The sequence below is a fragment of the Salvelinus fontinalis genome, chromosome 2 (genome assembly GCF_029448725.1).
Source record: "Salvelinus fontinalis isolate EN_2023a chromosome 2, ASM2944872v1, whole genome shotgun sequence".
Taxonomy (NCBI): Eukaryota; Metazoa; Chordata; class Actinopteri; order Salmoniformes; family Salmonidae; genus Salvelinus; species Salvelinus fontinalis.
In genome coordinates this window covers 51113017-51128233 of record NC_074666.1, presented here as the reverse complement: position 1 = coordinate 51128233, position 15217 = coordinate 51113017, and the positions used below count along the sequence as shown (strand labels likewise).

The window sequence follows — 15217 nt, the reverse complement described above, 5'->3', positions numbered from 1 at the left end:
AGGACTCATTTTACTGTGGATATAGATAATTCTGTACCTGTTTCCTCCAGCATCTTCACAAGGTCCTATGCTGTTGTTCTGGGATTAATTTGCACTTTTCACAACAAAGTACACTAATATCTCGGAGACAGAATGCGTCTCCTTCCTGAGTGGTATGATGGCTGCTTGGCATGCAGGTTTTCTTGTCATGGTCCTTAATTTATAAACACATTTTTTCTCCACACAGATATTATATATGGAATAATCGGGATATATTGTATAAAAATACTTCTTTGTTTTTGGAATATTGGTTCCGAAATAATATCCTATTGGTGAGCCAACTGGTAAATGCAGAGGGTCTTTTACTCAGTTATAAGGAATTCTTATCACTTTACAAGGTCCCTGTAACACCTAAAGATTCAGCAATTGTTTTAGACGCCATTCCCTCAGGTGTTGTTCTGTTATTCAGGAACGTGTCAAGACCTGACCCTCAGAGCCTACCTTCTATTGACCCTGTTGACTCATCAGTAGGAAAGATTTGTTTCTCTTTTGGTCCATTCAACAACAGAGCGATTCGAACCTTGTTTCAGCAGGATGTTGTATCTATACCTTATGTCATGCCTTATTGGAATGGATTTATTGATAATATCTGTTGGAAAAAAGTTTGGATGTTGCCACACACATACCTACTTGTTAACAAAATTAAGGAAGTTTCCTTTAAAATTATTCATAAATATTATCCTGCCAACCACTATATGAAGAAGTTTAAGGAAAACATCAACTCAAATTGCTCCTTTTGTAATGACCACCCAGAAACAGTGTTGCATCTTTTTTGGCATTGTATACATGTAAGAAAACTGTGGCAAGACATCAGTAGATTTAGAATTGAACACATTTATGAAGATTTTACACTATTGTGGAGAGATGTACTGCTTGGATTCTTTACATATGATAAAAATAAGCTGAAACATTTTTATGTAATTTCATTATTCTTTTGGACAAATTTCATATACACAAATGTAAATTTACTAACAAAAAAACACATTTTCTTACCCTACAAAAATAAATGTAACTGTATTTTAAGACAGTTAAGCTGTTAGAATTGTAAGCGTATGTATGTCCCTTAAAGGTCCTTGTGTAATTGTAATGTGATATTGTACCCCCTAGCTCGATTGTCCATTGTATATAATCTATATATACTTGTGTTCCCTTATGTACTTTCTGTATTGATTTGTTGTTAATACAAAAATAAAATAATAATAATAATAAATAAAGAGGCCCAAGTTCCCGAGTTGGAATTCTGAGTTGGATGAAAGTTCAAAACGACTTTTCCCAGTCGGAGCTCGGTTTGTTTTCGAGTTACCAGTTGTCTTGAAAGCATGAAGTCGCACACTTCAGAGTTGTTTTGGACGCGAAATAAATACTAACTCCATGGCGCCTCAGTGTTAACGTTCTGAATTTCCACCGATGAGTCGCCATCTTTTGTACGTTTCGAAGTTCTCTCAGTTTGTGTGGTCAGTAAGTTTACCGACTTTCAAACAACATTTTATATTTTCCTACAAGAACCTGAAGAATACTGCAAACAAATAGATACAATCTGATCTACTTAAAGCTTGACTAACGGTAAGTGTGTGGTTATATTACTTAAATGCCGTGTCAGACATTGTTTGTGCGCAATGCCAATGGCCGTCTAAGTAACGCTAACCTGTTACGACTCAAGTAAAGGTTGGTCAGATTCTGTGCTAGGTATGCTTTACACTACTTAGATTTAAGTGTAACTAGCTACCTAACGCTAGCAAGGCTAATGTCTTTAGGCCTAGTTAGTTAGCTTGTCAACATACATTTGTTGGAACATCCTAGCAATCCATGCAAGTACTCATGTGATAATTTAGATAATGCTAACGTTACTAAGTAGTTGGTGTTTTCGCCAACGTAATTTTTATTTAAAGTTAACTAGTTATGTTAATGAGGTAACCCACCACAGCCATAAACCCAGCCCATTTCAGCGATGTATCTTAATTAAAAAAAAAAGTAACCACACTGCTATAGTAACCTTAAACTATTTGCTTTTTGGTCTTAATTTAACGATATACTATATCCATTGACTGCGATGGTAACTCGTGACAACCCTTTACTTGGGGATACTTAGACAATTGTTCTAAACTTCCATGACTTAAGTTAGTTGCATGGGGTTCGTTTGAATTAAGAACATGCACCATTATTAAATGAAATGCATGTGTTGCTCCGTGAAGCACTTAATAATCAATTGTGTACGCTGCCATCTTGTCCATTTCAAATATTTTCATTGACAGGGCGCACACATTGTTGGTTTACTTCATGGCCCAAAACATTTTATATAATTTAGTAACGGAGCATTTTCTAAATTCAAATCGAACCCCATGCAACTTAACATGGACGTTTATGGGTGTTATGTCTTCCTAGTCGGGAATTGAGGAAGTATCGTTAAGGTTAGTCAAATTCTTAGCTGTGTATTGCTAAGGTAAACACCCAAAACTGGGCCCCAGGACTGAATTTGTGATACTCTACCTACTGTGGGTAGCGTTCCAAACACTTAAGACACACTGTATCACCTCATCCCTCAAATTAAGTGTACACTTCTGATGACGTAAAAATTAAGTCTGACGAGTATACACTTGCAGGTTGAGGAAGGAATTACTTTTTAAATGGACCGCCCTTGCCCGGAAATGCGTTAATCCCGCGATGATTGTATTTTCAGCCACCGGTACCTTGCGCTATATTGTTTGTTCCAATGGTAAATGACGAGACAGAGACATTCATGCGAGTAACCAGCCTTGTTCTGTACATCATGACACTCCCGGGTATCTCAAGCACCCCGGTATAAATAGATGAGTTGCAGTAATAAACATTTACCAACAGATGGCATCACTGTGCCATCTTAAACCCATAACATCTTCCCTTTAATAAAATAGGACAGGAGGTGTCAATTCATTAACAAAACAAACCTAGTAATAGTTTCCAACATGAACAGTTTAGTTTTTTTTTTTTTTTTTTTTTTTCAGATAACAACTTAACACATTTTGATAGTCTCTTTACTTTTTTTTTTTCTTTTAATCTCTTTCTGTCAACCCTGATGGGAAACCTACAGATTAAGTCTTTTTGGTGGCTGAGACAAACGCCCGTAGCGTGAAAAGACAGGGGGCTTGTCTGCGAGGACTGCGGGTTCCCGCACAGGCGTGTCACCTGACTGTCTAAGAGGAGTATTGATGGGCGAGGGAGCAGCCGACCTGTGATCACCTGGCTCTTCGCCCAGTGCCTCAGGCCCCATGTGACTTGACCTGTGATCACCTGGCTCTTCGCCCAGTGCCTCAGGCACCATTGCTGGAGTTCCGTCTTTTGTCATGCGACCCCTTTGACCATCAGGGTTCTGAGTAGGTGCTGGCTCAGCAATCCGAAGGTCAACCCTGTTGCGACGGTACAATGATCCATTCACTTCGACCAAGTAGGAGCGTGGTGCCACTTTCTGTACACAGGATCCGAGTCTCCAGAGGCCCGTCCGGTCCCCTGGTAGTGGCTTCATTCGCACCGTTTCACCCACCCTGAGCTCAGGTAAGTCTTTTGCTGATTTGTCGTAGATGAACTTGGAGACCTGTCTTCTGTGACGTAGCTTCACCAGCACGTCAGTCACCACACAGGGCTCCAGGAGAGTGTTGGCTACTGGCAGAGCTGCTTTTAAGCGCCGTGCCATGAGGCGCTGGGCCGGGCTGCTATCCATGCCTTCTGTCGGGGTATTGCGCCACTGCAGGATTGCTTTCCAGGCATCTTTGCCCTCTCGCAGAGCCTTTTTGCAGAGGTTCTTTGCGATTTTTACTGCGGACTCCGCCTTCCCATTAGCTTTTGGGTATCGTGGTGATGAAGTGACGTGCTCAAATTCCCATCCTGCAGCAAATTTTCGGAACTCAACACCGGAGAATTGGGGTCCATTGTCTGAAATTACCCTATCTGGCTGGCCATAGCGGGCAAACTGAGCCTTGCAGCGTTTGATCGTTGTCTCTGCTGAGAGGTCGGGGAGGAGGTCAATCTCCCAAAAGTCTGAATAATGATCAACTACCAGCAGAAAGTCTTTGCCACTGTGCTGGAAGAGATCTAAACTTACTATCTGCCAGGGGCGCATCGGTAGCTCGTGGGACATCATCGTCTCTCTCTGTTGTTCAATGGCATATTCATTGCAGATTGTGCATTTACTGACATAGTCTTTGATTTCACTCTGCATTCCTGGCCAATACAGTGTGTCACGTGCTTGTCTGTAACATGCCTCACCTCCTATGTGACTTGAGTGCACACGCGCCAACATCTCATGGCGCAGAGACCGGGGAATAACGACTCTCTGACACATGAATATTACTCCGTTTTGAACACTGAGCTCCTCTTTGACTTGCCAATATTCTCTGACGGCTAAAGCAGTTTCTTCCTTGCAGTCGGGCCAGCCCATCATAATCACAGACCTCAATTCCTGGAGTTGTCCGTCCCTGTCTGTGTGCTGTCTGATTTGTATAAGGCGCTGGTCCGTAACATTGAGGTAGTCAGCCTGGTTGATGTGTTCAACATCCACTTGCTCTCTTTGTAAGCTGCACACTGCGTGTTGTTCATGCATGGAGCGTGTGTGAATACCTGATGCAGTAGCCCTGCTGAGCGTGTCACTCACATACATCTCTGGCCCTGGCTTATACACCACCGTGAGGTTGTAGTTTTGTAGGGCCAGTAGCATGCTCTGCAGTCGTTTTGGGGCATTCAGAAGAGGCTTGCTGAATATAGCAATAAGGGGCTTGTGATCTGTCTCTGCGGTAATATTGTCACGCCCGTACAGGTAGTGGTGGAAGCGTTGGCATGCAAACACAATGCTGAGGCACTCCTTCTCTATCTGGGCATAGTTCTGCTCTGTTAGGGTGAGTGCCCTAGAGGCGAATGCCACAGGCTGGCTCTCCTGCATGAGGCAACAGCCAAGTCCATACTGGCTTGAGTCACTCTGAATCGTGACAGGTTTTGACACATTGTAGTAACGCAGTACAGGTGTCTGGGTGACCAGTTTTTTTATTTCCCTCACCGCTGCGTCATGTTTTGGGAGCCAATGCCAGATGGCGTCCTTGTCCATGAGCCTCCTTAGTGGCTCACACACTTCAGAGAGCCGCGGTAGGAATTTGGCCAGGTAAGTGACGAATCCGACGAAGCGCTGCACTCCCTTCACGTCAGATGGGTGGGGCATTTCCAAGACAGCCTTCACTTTTTCAGGATCCGCCTTCAATCCGATGGAGGACAAAATGTGCCCATGAAAGCGGACCTCTGGCACTTTAAACTGAAGCTTTTTTATGCTTAGTCTTAGCTTGACCTGTCTGCATCTGACCATCAGGGCCAGCAGCTTGGCGTCATGGTCACATTCTGCCTCCTCATCACTGTCCCCACAGCCCACTACGAGGATGTCATCTGCTATGGGTTCCACGCCACTGAGTCCCATCAACAGCTCGTGCTGCTTCCGCTGATACACCTCTGGAGCCACGGAGACACCAAACGGAAGCTTCAACCACCTCTTCCTGCCCCAGGGTGTCCAAAAGGTGGTCATGTAGCTGCTGGGCTCGTCGAGCTTGCACTGCAGGAAGGCATCTCTAGCGTCCACGAGCGTGAAGATTCTGGCCTTTGGGAGCTTGTAAAGAACATCCTCCAACGTGGGCATAATGTAATGTGAACGTCGCAGAGCCCGGTTGAGGTGTTTAGGATCAATGCATATCCGTAGCTTGTCTGGTTTCTTGATGATAACCATATTACTTATCCAGTCTGTAGGCTCAGTGACGGATATCATGTGGCCATCTGCTTCGTATTTGTCAAGCTGAGCCTTCGTAGCTGCTTTCATGGCCACTGGTACATTACGGGGTGCACACTGGACAGGCTGGATTGCTGCGTCCAACTCAAAGTGGACTTCCCCGGGAACTGACTCGACCGGGGCGTTGAAGACATCATGGTACTTGCTTAGGAGTGTCTCCTTGCTCAGGGGCCCAGCCTTGACTTTATCTATAATGTTAAGATCAGCTGGGATGGTAAAGTTAATAAGCCCAAGGCGCTCGCATGTAGAACCTGACAGTAATGGCTGTTGACTAGCCTCAACTATTTCAAACTCAAGGGTGTGTTTCTGGCCACGTAAAACACACTCTGTCACAAACAGGCCTAAAGAGGTCATGAACTGGCCTGAATACAGTTTCAGCTTGGTGCTACTCTGTGTGAGATTGTCTCTGGGCGCGAGCCTCCTTTTATCTTTAAGGCTCATAACGTTGCATGTGGCCCCTGAATCTATCTGGCATTGCTGTGGTTTATTATTAAGTAGCAGAGTGACGAACCACTTTTTCCCTTTTGCCTTCACTGCCCCTATGCACTCGCTAGCATATACATCCTCCGTGCTGTTGTTCCCTTCATCTGGGTTTGTTTCAATAGAGTGCACCTTACCCTCCTTTCTCTTGCTTTTCATGCAGACCCTTGCAAAGTGATTAGCTGTACCACAGGATTTGCATATTTTTCCATAGGCTGGGCAGTGTTCTTTTCCTCGTCCATGAGAAATGCCACAATATCGGCATGTATTGGGGTTGTCTACTGCAGAGTTGGCTGTAGTATTAGCATTAGCTGTGGCAAAGGGGAATTTCTTTACTGGCTGCCTGAATGTAGCATTGACATTGTCCATATGTTGCCTTTCTAGCTCCATGGACCTTATCCGTATATCAGTAAGCTCTGCTGCACGGCATGTCTCCACTGCCAAGACCAGCGTCAGGTCACGTTCTCTCAGCAAACGTCTGCGGGTGCCCTCATCAGTTATGCCAAGCACAATCTTATCTCTGATCAGTTCATCTCTTAAAGCACCATAGTCACATGTAGCTGCCTTTTCCCTTAGCCTAGTGACAAAGCTGTCAATGGACTCCCCGTTCTCCTGTTTGCAACAACCAAAAACATAACGCTCGTAGATGACGTTCTTTGCTGGCTTAAAGTAATGTTCAAGAGCATCAAGAATAGTTATAGCGTTACCTTGCTGAGCTGCTGTTAGGTTCAGGTTGTGTTTGTATACGTGTCGGCATTCAGTTCCCATTATAGTCCTCAAAGTGGCAGCCACTACCTCTTCGTCCTTTTCCAGAAGTCCCGTTGCTAGCGCATAGTCTTCCCATTCACCTCTAAACGTATCCCAGTTCGTGCTCCAATCCCCGCTGAGCTTCATAACGGCGGGAGGGGGAATGTTCGCTGCCATGTCTAACCGGTGCTAACAACACTGAAGCTAACTAGCAAACTCACTCTAGCTAAAGCCAATTCCGGCGAAATTTTACTCAAATAAACAATTGTTTGGTAAACCAGAACAGGTTACTCTAATTTGCGGAAAGCATGGTTAGTGATCCCTCTTCTGACACCATGTTTGTTCCAATGGTAAATGACGAGACAGAGACATTCATGCGAGTAACCAGCCTTGTTCTGTACATCATGACACTCCCGGGTATCTCAAGCACCCCGGTATAAATAGATGAGTTGCAGTAATAAACATTTACCAACAGATGGCATCACTGTGCCATCTTAAACCCATAACATATATGCGCAACAGTCCATTATGATTGCATGTTTACTTACATTGTCTATATTCTTATTAATATATGCCTACTGTTTAATAACTAGCAAATTAATTAGCTAACTAACTTTAGCCTGCCTAGCTGGAACTTCTGAAGGAACATGTTTGTATTTCAAAAATGTCCAAAAGCTAACCAAACAAAAACATAATTACTTTTACTAGACGTGTTTGAGCTGCCATGTGCATTGGTAGCACAATTTCTAATTTATTTACATTAGTTTTTTACTTACACTTGTATGTTGACTTCTCCATATTGCCGTTGAGGTTTTAAGTTTTGTGTGACTTTTCTTAGCGGATGTACAATCGTTGCAAATTCAAGTATGGGGTGTTTCAGGCCCTGAAGTGAACATAATTGTACACTCGCAATCACGATCAAAAACAAGGGCTGAGGGGCTTACGTTGTGACCTTCCCTTGTTTGGACCGACATCCAAGATGGTGACGGGTATTCCCCTAGGGCATAAGGCCAGGGTAAGTGGACGAGGGTGTATATTTTATTAGTTTGAAACGCAGCCTGTGTATTGCGGTATGGAATCATTCCCAAATCACTGTGTAGCTACTGGCTAGCTATATTCTCCGAAAATATTTTGGCACCTAGATGCAGCCTGCTTTGAACAGCTGCACAAGAAATGTTTATATAAAACAGCCTTTCATTTTTCGACAAAGACCCTCACAGCTACAGTGGTGGAAAAAGTACCCAATTGTTATAAACGCAGTAAAAAAAATAAACGTGCTCTCACTGAACTGCATTTATTTTCAGCAAACCTTAAATAAAGTGTACTTTTTTTGTATGAATAGAACAATATTCAACAACTGAGACAAACTGACCAAGTTCCACAGACATGTGACTAACAGAAATTGAATAATGTGTCCCTGAACAAAGGGGTGGTCAAAAGTAACAGTCAGTATCTGGTGGCCACCAGCTGCATTAAGTACTGCAGTGCATCTCCTCTTCATGGACTTCACCAGATTTGCCAGTTCTTTCTGTGAGATGTTACTCCACTCTTCCACCAAGGCACCTGCAAGTTCCCGGCCATTTCTGGGGGGAATGGCCCTAGCCCTCATCCTCCGATCCAACAGGTCTCAGGCATGCTCAATGATATTGAGATCTGGGCTCTTCGCTGGCCATGGCAGAACACTGACATTCCTGACTTGCAGGAAATCACACAGAACAAGCAGTATGGCTGGTGGCATTGTCATGCTGGAGGGTCATGTCAGGATGAGCCTGCAGGAAGGGTACCACATGAGGGAGGAGGATGTCTTCCCTGTAACACACAGCATTGAGATTGCCTGCAATGACAACAAGCTCAGTCTGATGATGCTGTGACACACTGCTTCAGACCATGACGGACCCTCCACCTCTAAATCGATCCCGCTCCAGAGTACAGGCCTCGGTGTAACGCTCATTCCTTTGACGATTATCGCAAATTCGACCATCTCCCCTGGTGAGACAAAACCGTGACTCGTCAGTGAAGAGCACTTTTTACCAGTCCTGAATGGTCCAGCGACAGTGGGTTTGTCCATAGGCGACGTTGTTGCCTGTGATGTCTGGTGGGGACCTGCCTTAAAACAGGCCTACAAGCCATCAGTCCAGCCTTTCTCAGCCTATTGCGGACAGTCTGAGCACTGATGGAGAGATTGTGTGTTCCTGGTGTAACTCGGGCAGTTGTTGTTGCCATCCTGTCCCGCAGGTGTAATGTTCGTGTGTACCGAGCCTGTGCAGGTGTTGTTACACGTGGTCTGCCACTGCGAGGACGATCAGCTGTCCGTCCTGTCTCCCTGTAGCGCTGTCTTAGGCGTCTCACAGTACGGACATTGCAATTTATTGCCCTGGCAACATCTGCGGTCCTCATGCCTCCTTGCAGTATGCCTAAGGCACGTTCACACAGATGAGCAGGGACCCTGGGCATCTTTCTTTTGGTGTTTGGTGTGACTCAGTAGAAAGGCCTCTTTGGTGTCCTAAGTTTTCAAACTGTGACCTTATTTTCCTACCGTCTGTAAGCTGTTAGTGTCTTCCACAGGTACATGTTTTAATTGTTTATGGTTTATTGAACAAGCATGGGAAACATTTTTTAAAACCTTTACAATGAAGATCTGTGAAGTTATTTGGATTTTTACAAATTATCTTTGAAAGACAGGGTTCTGAAAAAGGGAAGTTTATTTTTGAAAGAGTTTACTTGAGTAAAAGTATAGATACCTTTTTAATAAAGTTATTCAAGTAAAAGTTAGTCACTCAGTAAAATATTACTTGAGTAAAATGATTGATTTCCAAATATCAAAAGTAAATGTAATTTCTAAAATATACTTTAGTAAGTTGTTAAGTGTGTGAATTAGCAGGACAGGAAAATGGTCTAAGCGTTCAAAATGTAACGAGTACTTTTGGGTGTCAGGGAAAAGGAGTAAAAAGTACATTATTTTCTTTAGGAATGTAGTAAAGTAAAAGAAGGCCTTTCCAAATGGGGATTGAGATAATGGAGGGAATCTGAAGAATAGGTGTAACTTACTCACTGAATGCTCAAATATTTATTTCATTGCTAATCTGTTGAGACCCAACAGATTCTTTAGACCGACCTAATTAAAAACAATGTTACTAATCAATGTCCTTTTGTGTATCCTCACAGAAAATCTATGCAGAGTCCAGATTGGAGCGGAAATAAATTTGTGGTCCCCGTCGTCAAAAGCTAAAATGATCACCAGACGAAGAGGTCATTCAGACAACACCGATGTGGAGGTGCACACCTCAAATTGTCCTTTTGAAATTGAAGCCCCTGACTTTGTTGAAACTATACATTTTAAAACGAGTCCCTATGAAGACATGAGCTCAGAGAATGGGGATAGTACAGTTGGATTAGAGCTTGATGGTTTATTTGGAATCGACAAGTTAAACTGGACATTTGAGAAGGACGCAGTCTCCCCTCTTTTCGACATTGGATTGACCGAATTAGGTGTGGGTGACACAACAGATCAAGATTTTGGAATCAACGCGTCCAGGACGCCATCTCCAGAAGGAATGTCTGCTGGTCAGAAAAGGAAGTGGAGAGAGAACCCGTCTGGGTGCATGATCAACAAGAACGCCATCGCTGCAAGAATGAATCGTCTGAAAAAGAAGGAATACGTCAACGGGCTGGAGAATAAAGTCGGGTCTCTGTCGTCAGAAAACCACATACTTAAACAGGAGAACGTCCAATTGAATAAGAGGGTGGAAGAGTTGGAAGATGAGTCGAGGTACCTGAGAGCTGTGTTGGCCAACGAGAGTATGTTAGCCCAGCTGTTGTCAAGGCTGAGCGGTGTGAACGGCATGAAATTATCTTCCTCACTTTTCCAGGAGTCCAACAAGAACGAAGACCATGATTATGCCTTGCCTAGGAAACTTGTGAAGATGGAGACTTCTGGTGGCATCTGTCTGCACGTGGACAAGAACCACGTCTCAGTGGAGTTCTGCATGAAGTGTGCAGAGAGTGCAAGCGCATCACTCAAAATGTAGGGTCAAGTACTTTTATCTGTTTTCAGATGTTGAGACTGAACCTGCTTTAACTTCAGAGTAAAAAAAAATATCAGGGGAATTTATGAACACTTAAAACTGTTTTGAGATCATTACTTAAGGAATGTTGAATGAGCATGTGTGAAATCTTATGAAACCAATGATATAAGAACTCGTTACTCGTTAAACCTTGTTGCCAGTTTTCTTCTAGGTGATGATGTTCAACCATGCTGGATGAGTGGGTTACAGAACATCCCTGTCTGCTTGGCTCCATGGTAAGGATCTCTTAACAAGAAAAGCTGATTTGATACCTTCTCGGATGTTTATCAAGGTTATTTCAAGTTTTAAAATAACTTTAGGTATAGTATACACTGGAACATGTTTCTCTGTTAGTTTGAGTTGAGTAATTACTTCAATTTGTTACTTCAATTTATATTAAACTTTTATTTTATTAGGCTCTGTGCATTAAGAATTTAACCTGTAAATATACAAATCAAACTGATTTCACGCCCAAATATAAAGAAATGGGGCCTTTTTGAATTTAGCAGTCAAGTTTTATTGGAATTGAAGAAAAAATAAATGGAGTACGGTGATGTTTCACAAAGAGTTTAATTGTAGAATATTATTAGTTCATATTGGCTCTAACCAGAATGGGGGGGAAGAAACAACACATATAGTTGGTTACCACGGTTTGGTTAGAAATGGTCTCTTTGTGAAACATTACTATTCTGCTGAAGGATGTTTTTATTTAGCGGCCCTATTTTTCTTTATTGCTAAAGTGGATTCTGCTGTCGGGGAAGCTGAAGAGGCGGAACCCGCTGCTGCCAACTTGGCCTGTTATTTTTTTTTTTAAGGTAGTATAACATAGTGTAAGTGACTACATTTTACCAGTATCCCACCACACCTTTGAAAAAATGAGTGAATTTAGAATTTTGTGGATGACAAGTGTTCCACTACCTATTGCATTGACAATATCAGAGGTCGTATAATAGTTTCTTCACAAGTTTAACTTGACTTGTGTTGACACTTTTGAATGTAACTCAGTTGTAAAAGTATATTTTGTTATTGATGTGGTGATCCTGATAGTTTATACAACATTGGTGAAGTCCATTTCTGAGTCAGTATGTCTTGAAGAATTATGTATAATACAAGATTTTGTGCCAAAATCTCTAAACGAGAGAACAATGTTTCAGGAAGATTGGTTTTGATAAAGTAATTGACAATAAATCTTATTTTGATTATACATGCTTCAGTTATGTATTTTGTCTTGAATGTTGCTGTAATTCATTGATATTAACCTTTTATTTTCTCTTTTCAAACAGCAAGCTTTTTCTGCAGACAGAGCTATCAATTCCTCAACAAAATGGGGGGGGGGGGGGGAATTGGTAATGGTTCCCAAACACGTGAGGCTTCATTTGAGTGGAGAGCTCAAAGCATATTGTATGTGCATACACCTACTAGTCTGGTGTACTTGTTTTTAACATAATGCTACTGCATTTTGGTTTAATGTAATAGTTTACTCTTAAATTGGCTTCAGGTGTTTTCAGACCTCAATAAGTCTGACTGAAGAAGTTCATGTCCAGCTATATGCCCGAAGCACAAATTAATAGAAAAGACAGGTGCTGTTCAAAATTATAAATATAAGTCATTTTGGATAGCACATCTTTCCCATTTAATTTTGAGTTGTGGCATATAGTAGGATTTACACACCTGGTAGCGTAGGCCATTGACTCTGACAGACCATTTGAGGTCTGAATGTCCAACATAATGTAAGGAACTGTCACTCGTACGTTTGTCGAGCTGGATGGCATGGCAGTGAATATATTTAATGTGAAGTATCCACAAGGCTTTACTTGGCATTTTGTATCTAAAAAATAAATTGCTAGCTAAATACACATTAACTTTGTTAAAGGTACAATCCATAATTAATTTTTTTCAGCCAAATGGCAGACCCAAATACTTGGTTTGATATAAAGCTGACGGATGGGTTGGAGAAATGTTATGTAACCACCTTTAAATGAATAGATGAAGCTATGCAAGAAAGGACTGATAGTACATGAGATCAAAATCATAGTTTACAAATACTATGTTTTAAACAACCTTATATTTTGGGCAACACAGTTGTACTAAGCTCATTGGGCATTATAAGTTATATTCTTCCAAGTATCACTGGGTATATATTGATATGTGGTGTGTGTGTCCCACAATCACAGGTATACGTTGCATGCAAGGCCACTTATTTGGGCATGCAAACGATTTATTTTTTTTTTTTTTTTTTTTTAATGAAAACTATGGCATATTTAGCCAGAGAAGCATCTATGGTGTAAATGTCTGTTTATAAACACTATAGCTTCAAAATATGCTCTAAACTATCATTTTCACGTGGACAGCTCCTATGAATTTTGAGTGGTTACATTTCTCCAGCCCTGTGATCCCGCACCCTTTTTGCAAACCAAGTGGTGGGGCTGCTGTTGACTGAAAATGTGTAGTGCCTTTTAAGGGATAAGTTTGGTATTTAAGAACAAAGTGGTATGGTGTCTCGCACTGAAAGTGCAATGTGTCATTTGGTTTTCTTTAAAACGGCCACTGTAAACTTTTAGCCATTGCTAACCAAAAGTCAATGGGGGTGATGGTGGTTTCCCCCAAAATGTTTTCTACACTGGTCAAATTGAGAATCCATTAATTTGATATAGCCCGACTAACTTAAATCAAAACTATCCTCAGCTAATATTTAGATTTGGCCATTTACTAGCAGGTCAACCAGCCAATGTCCATTATACATTTTGATATCAGTATACAAAGCAAATGTTTCTCATCAAGTATATTGCTTGACATTGATAACTAAATGTTATGCTATTTTGACTGGATCGCAATTGGATCATATTTGCTTTGTTTATCAGTTGCATTACCCTAGGATATGGCACTTTCAAACCTTTTCCCATGTAGGGCCACTCCAAAAAATTATAATATTCCACACCTGATAGTCTTATGCGCATGTTGAATATTTATTTTTATGACCTTTGTGTTAAAAGAGCATCCATTTTAGGACCCAATATCAGTTTGTGCATTTAACACACAGCTGTGAGGTATTTAAACAAAGAAACAACCATTTCATTGAGATCCTGATTCGGAGGTTTAACTTCCCATCACTAAAATTGGCGCATGCGTCACAAATTCATTTCAAAATACCTTTGATTTCAAATGTGCGATATGCCAAGTTAAAACATTCAAAATGCAGAACTGTTGTACAACCTGATAATCACTTAATTCTAATGGAAATTATAGCATGCATTAAGGTATAACGTATGTACAGTGCCTTAAAATATTCATACCTTTTTTCACTTTTTGCATTACAGCCTGGATTAAATAGATTTCTCACCATCTACACAAAATACCCCATAATGACAAAGTGAAAATGTTTAGACATTTTTGCAAATATATCAAATGAAATACAGAACTCTCAATTAAGAATTCACAAGCAGCGATTACAGCTGAGCCTTTCTGGGTATGTCTCTAAGAGCTTTCCACTCCTGGATTGTGCAACATTTGCCCTTTTATTATTTAAATTCTCCAAGTGCTGTCAAATTGGTTGTTGATCATTGCTAGACAACCATTTTCAGGTTTTGCTGTAGTTTTGACTTGGCTTTAACTCAGGAACATTCAATGTCTTCTCGCTAAGCAACTCGTGTAGATTTGGCCTTGTTTTTTAGGTTACTGTCCTTCTGAAATGTGAATTCATCTACCAGTGTCTGGTGGAAAGCAGATTGAACCAAGTTTCTCTAGCATTTTGTCTGTGCTTAGAAATGGAATGGAGCTTTTTTTTCCCTTTTTCTGGCAAAACTCTGCAGTCCATAACATTTACAGGCATACCTATAACATGATGCAGCCACCACTATGCTTAAATAGTGGTAGTCAGTTGTATTGGATTTGCCCAAAACATAACTGTATTCATGACAAAGTGAATTGTTTTATCAAATTTTTTACAGTATTACTTTAGTGCCTTGTTAAACAGGATGCATATTTTGGAATATTTATTTAGAATGTATAATTTGACAGGATAATTGAGCTAAGACAGTTGTGTATCTCATTAAGATAAGGCACATTCTTCAAAATCAGGGTTGATTTCTAGACT

The 15217-nt window shown here is 41.4% G+C and overlaps 1 protein-coding gene across 1 annotated transcript; it reads left to right on the top strand.

The window, feature by feature from the left end:
• The first annotated feature begins 1257 nt into the window (after positions 1 to 1257).
• On the top strand, positions 1258 to 12326 carry LOC129820743 (CREB/ATF bZIP transcription factor-like). The gene is given in 5 exon segments (XM_055877667.1): positions 1258 to 1602; positions 10226 to 11084; positions 11286 to 11299; positions 11302 to 11360; positions 11865 to 12326. Coding segments are annotated over 4 exon segments (951 nt in total). The 5' UTR covers positions 1258 to 1602; positions 10226 to 10290; the 3' UTR covers positions 11949 to 12326.
• The last annotated feature ends 2891 nt before the right edge of the window (positions 12327 to 15217 follow it).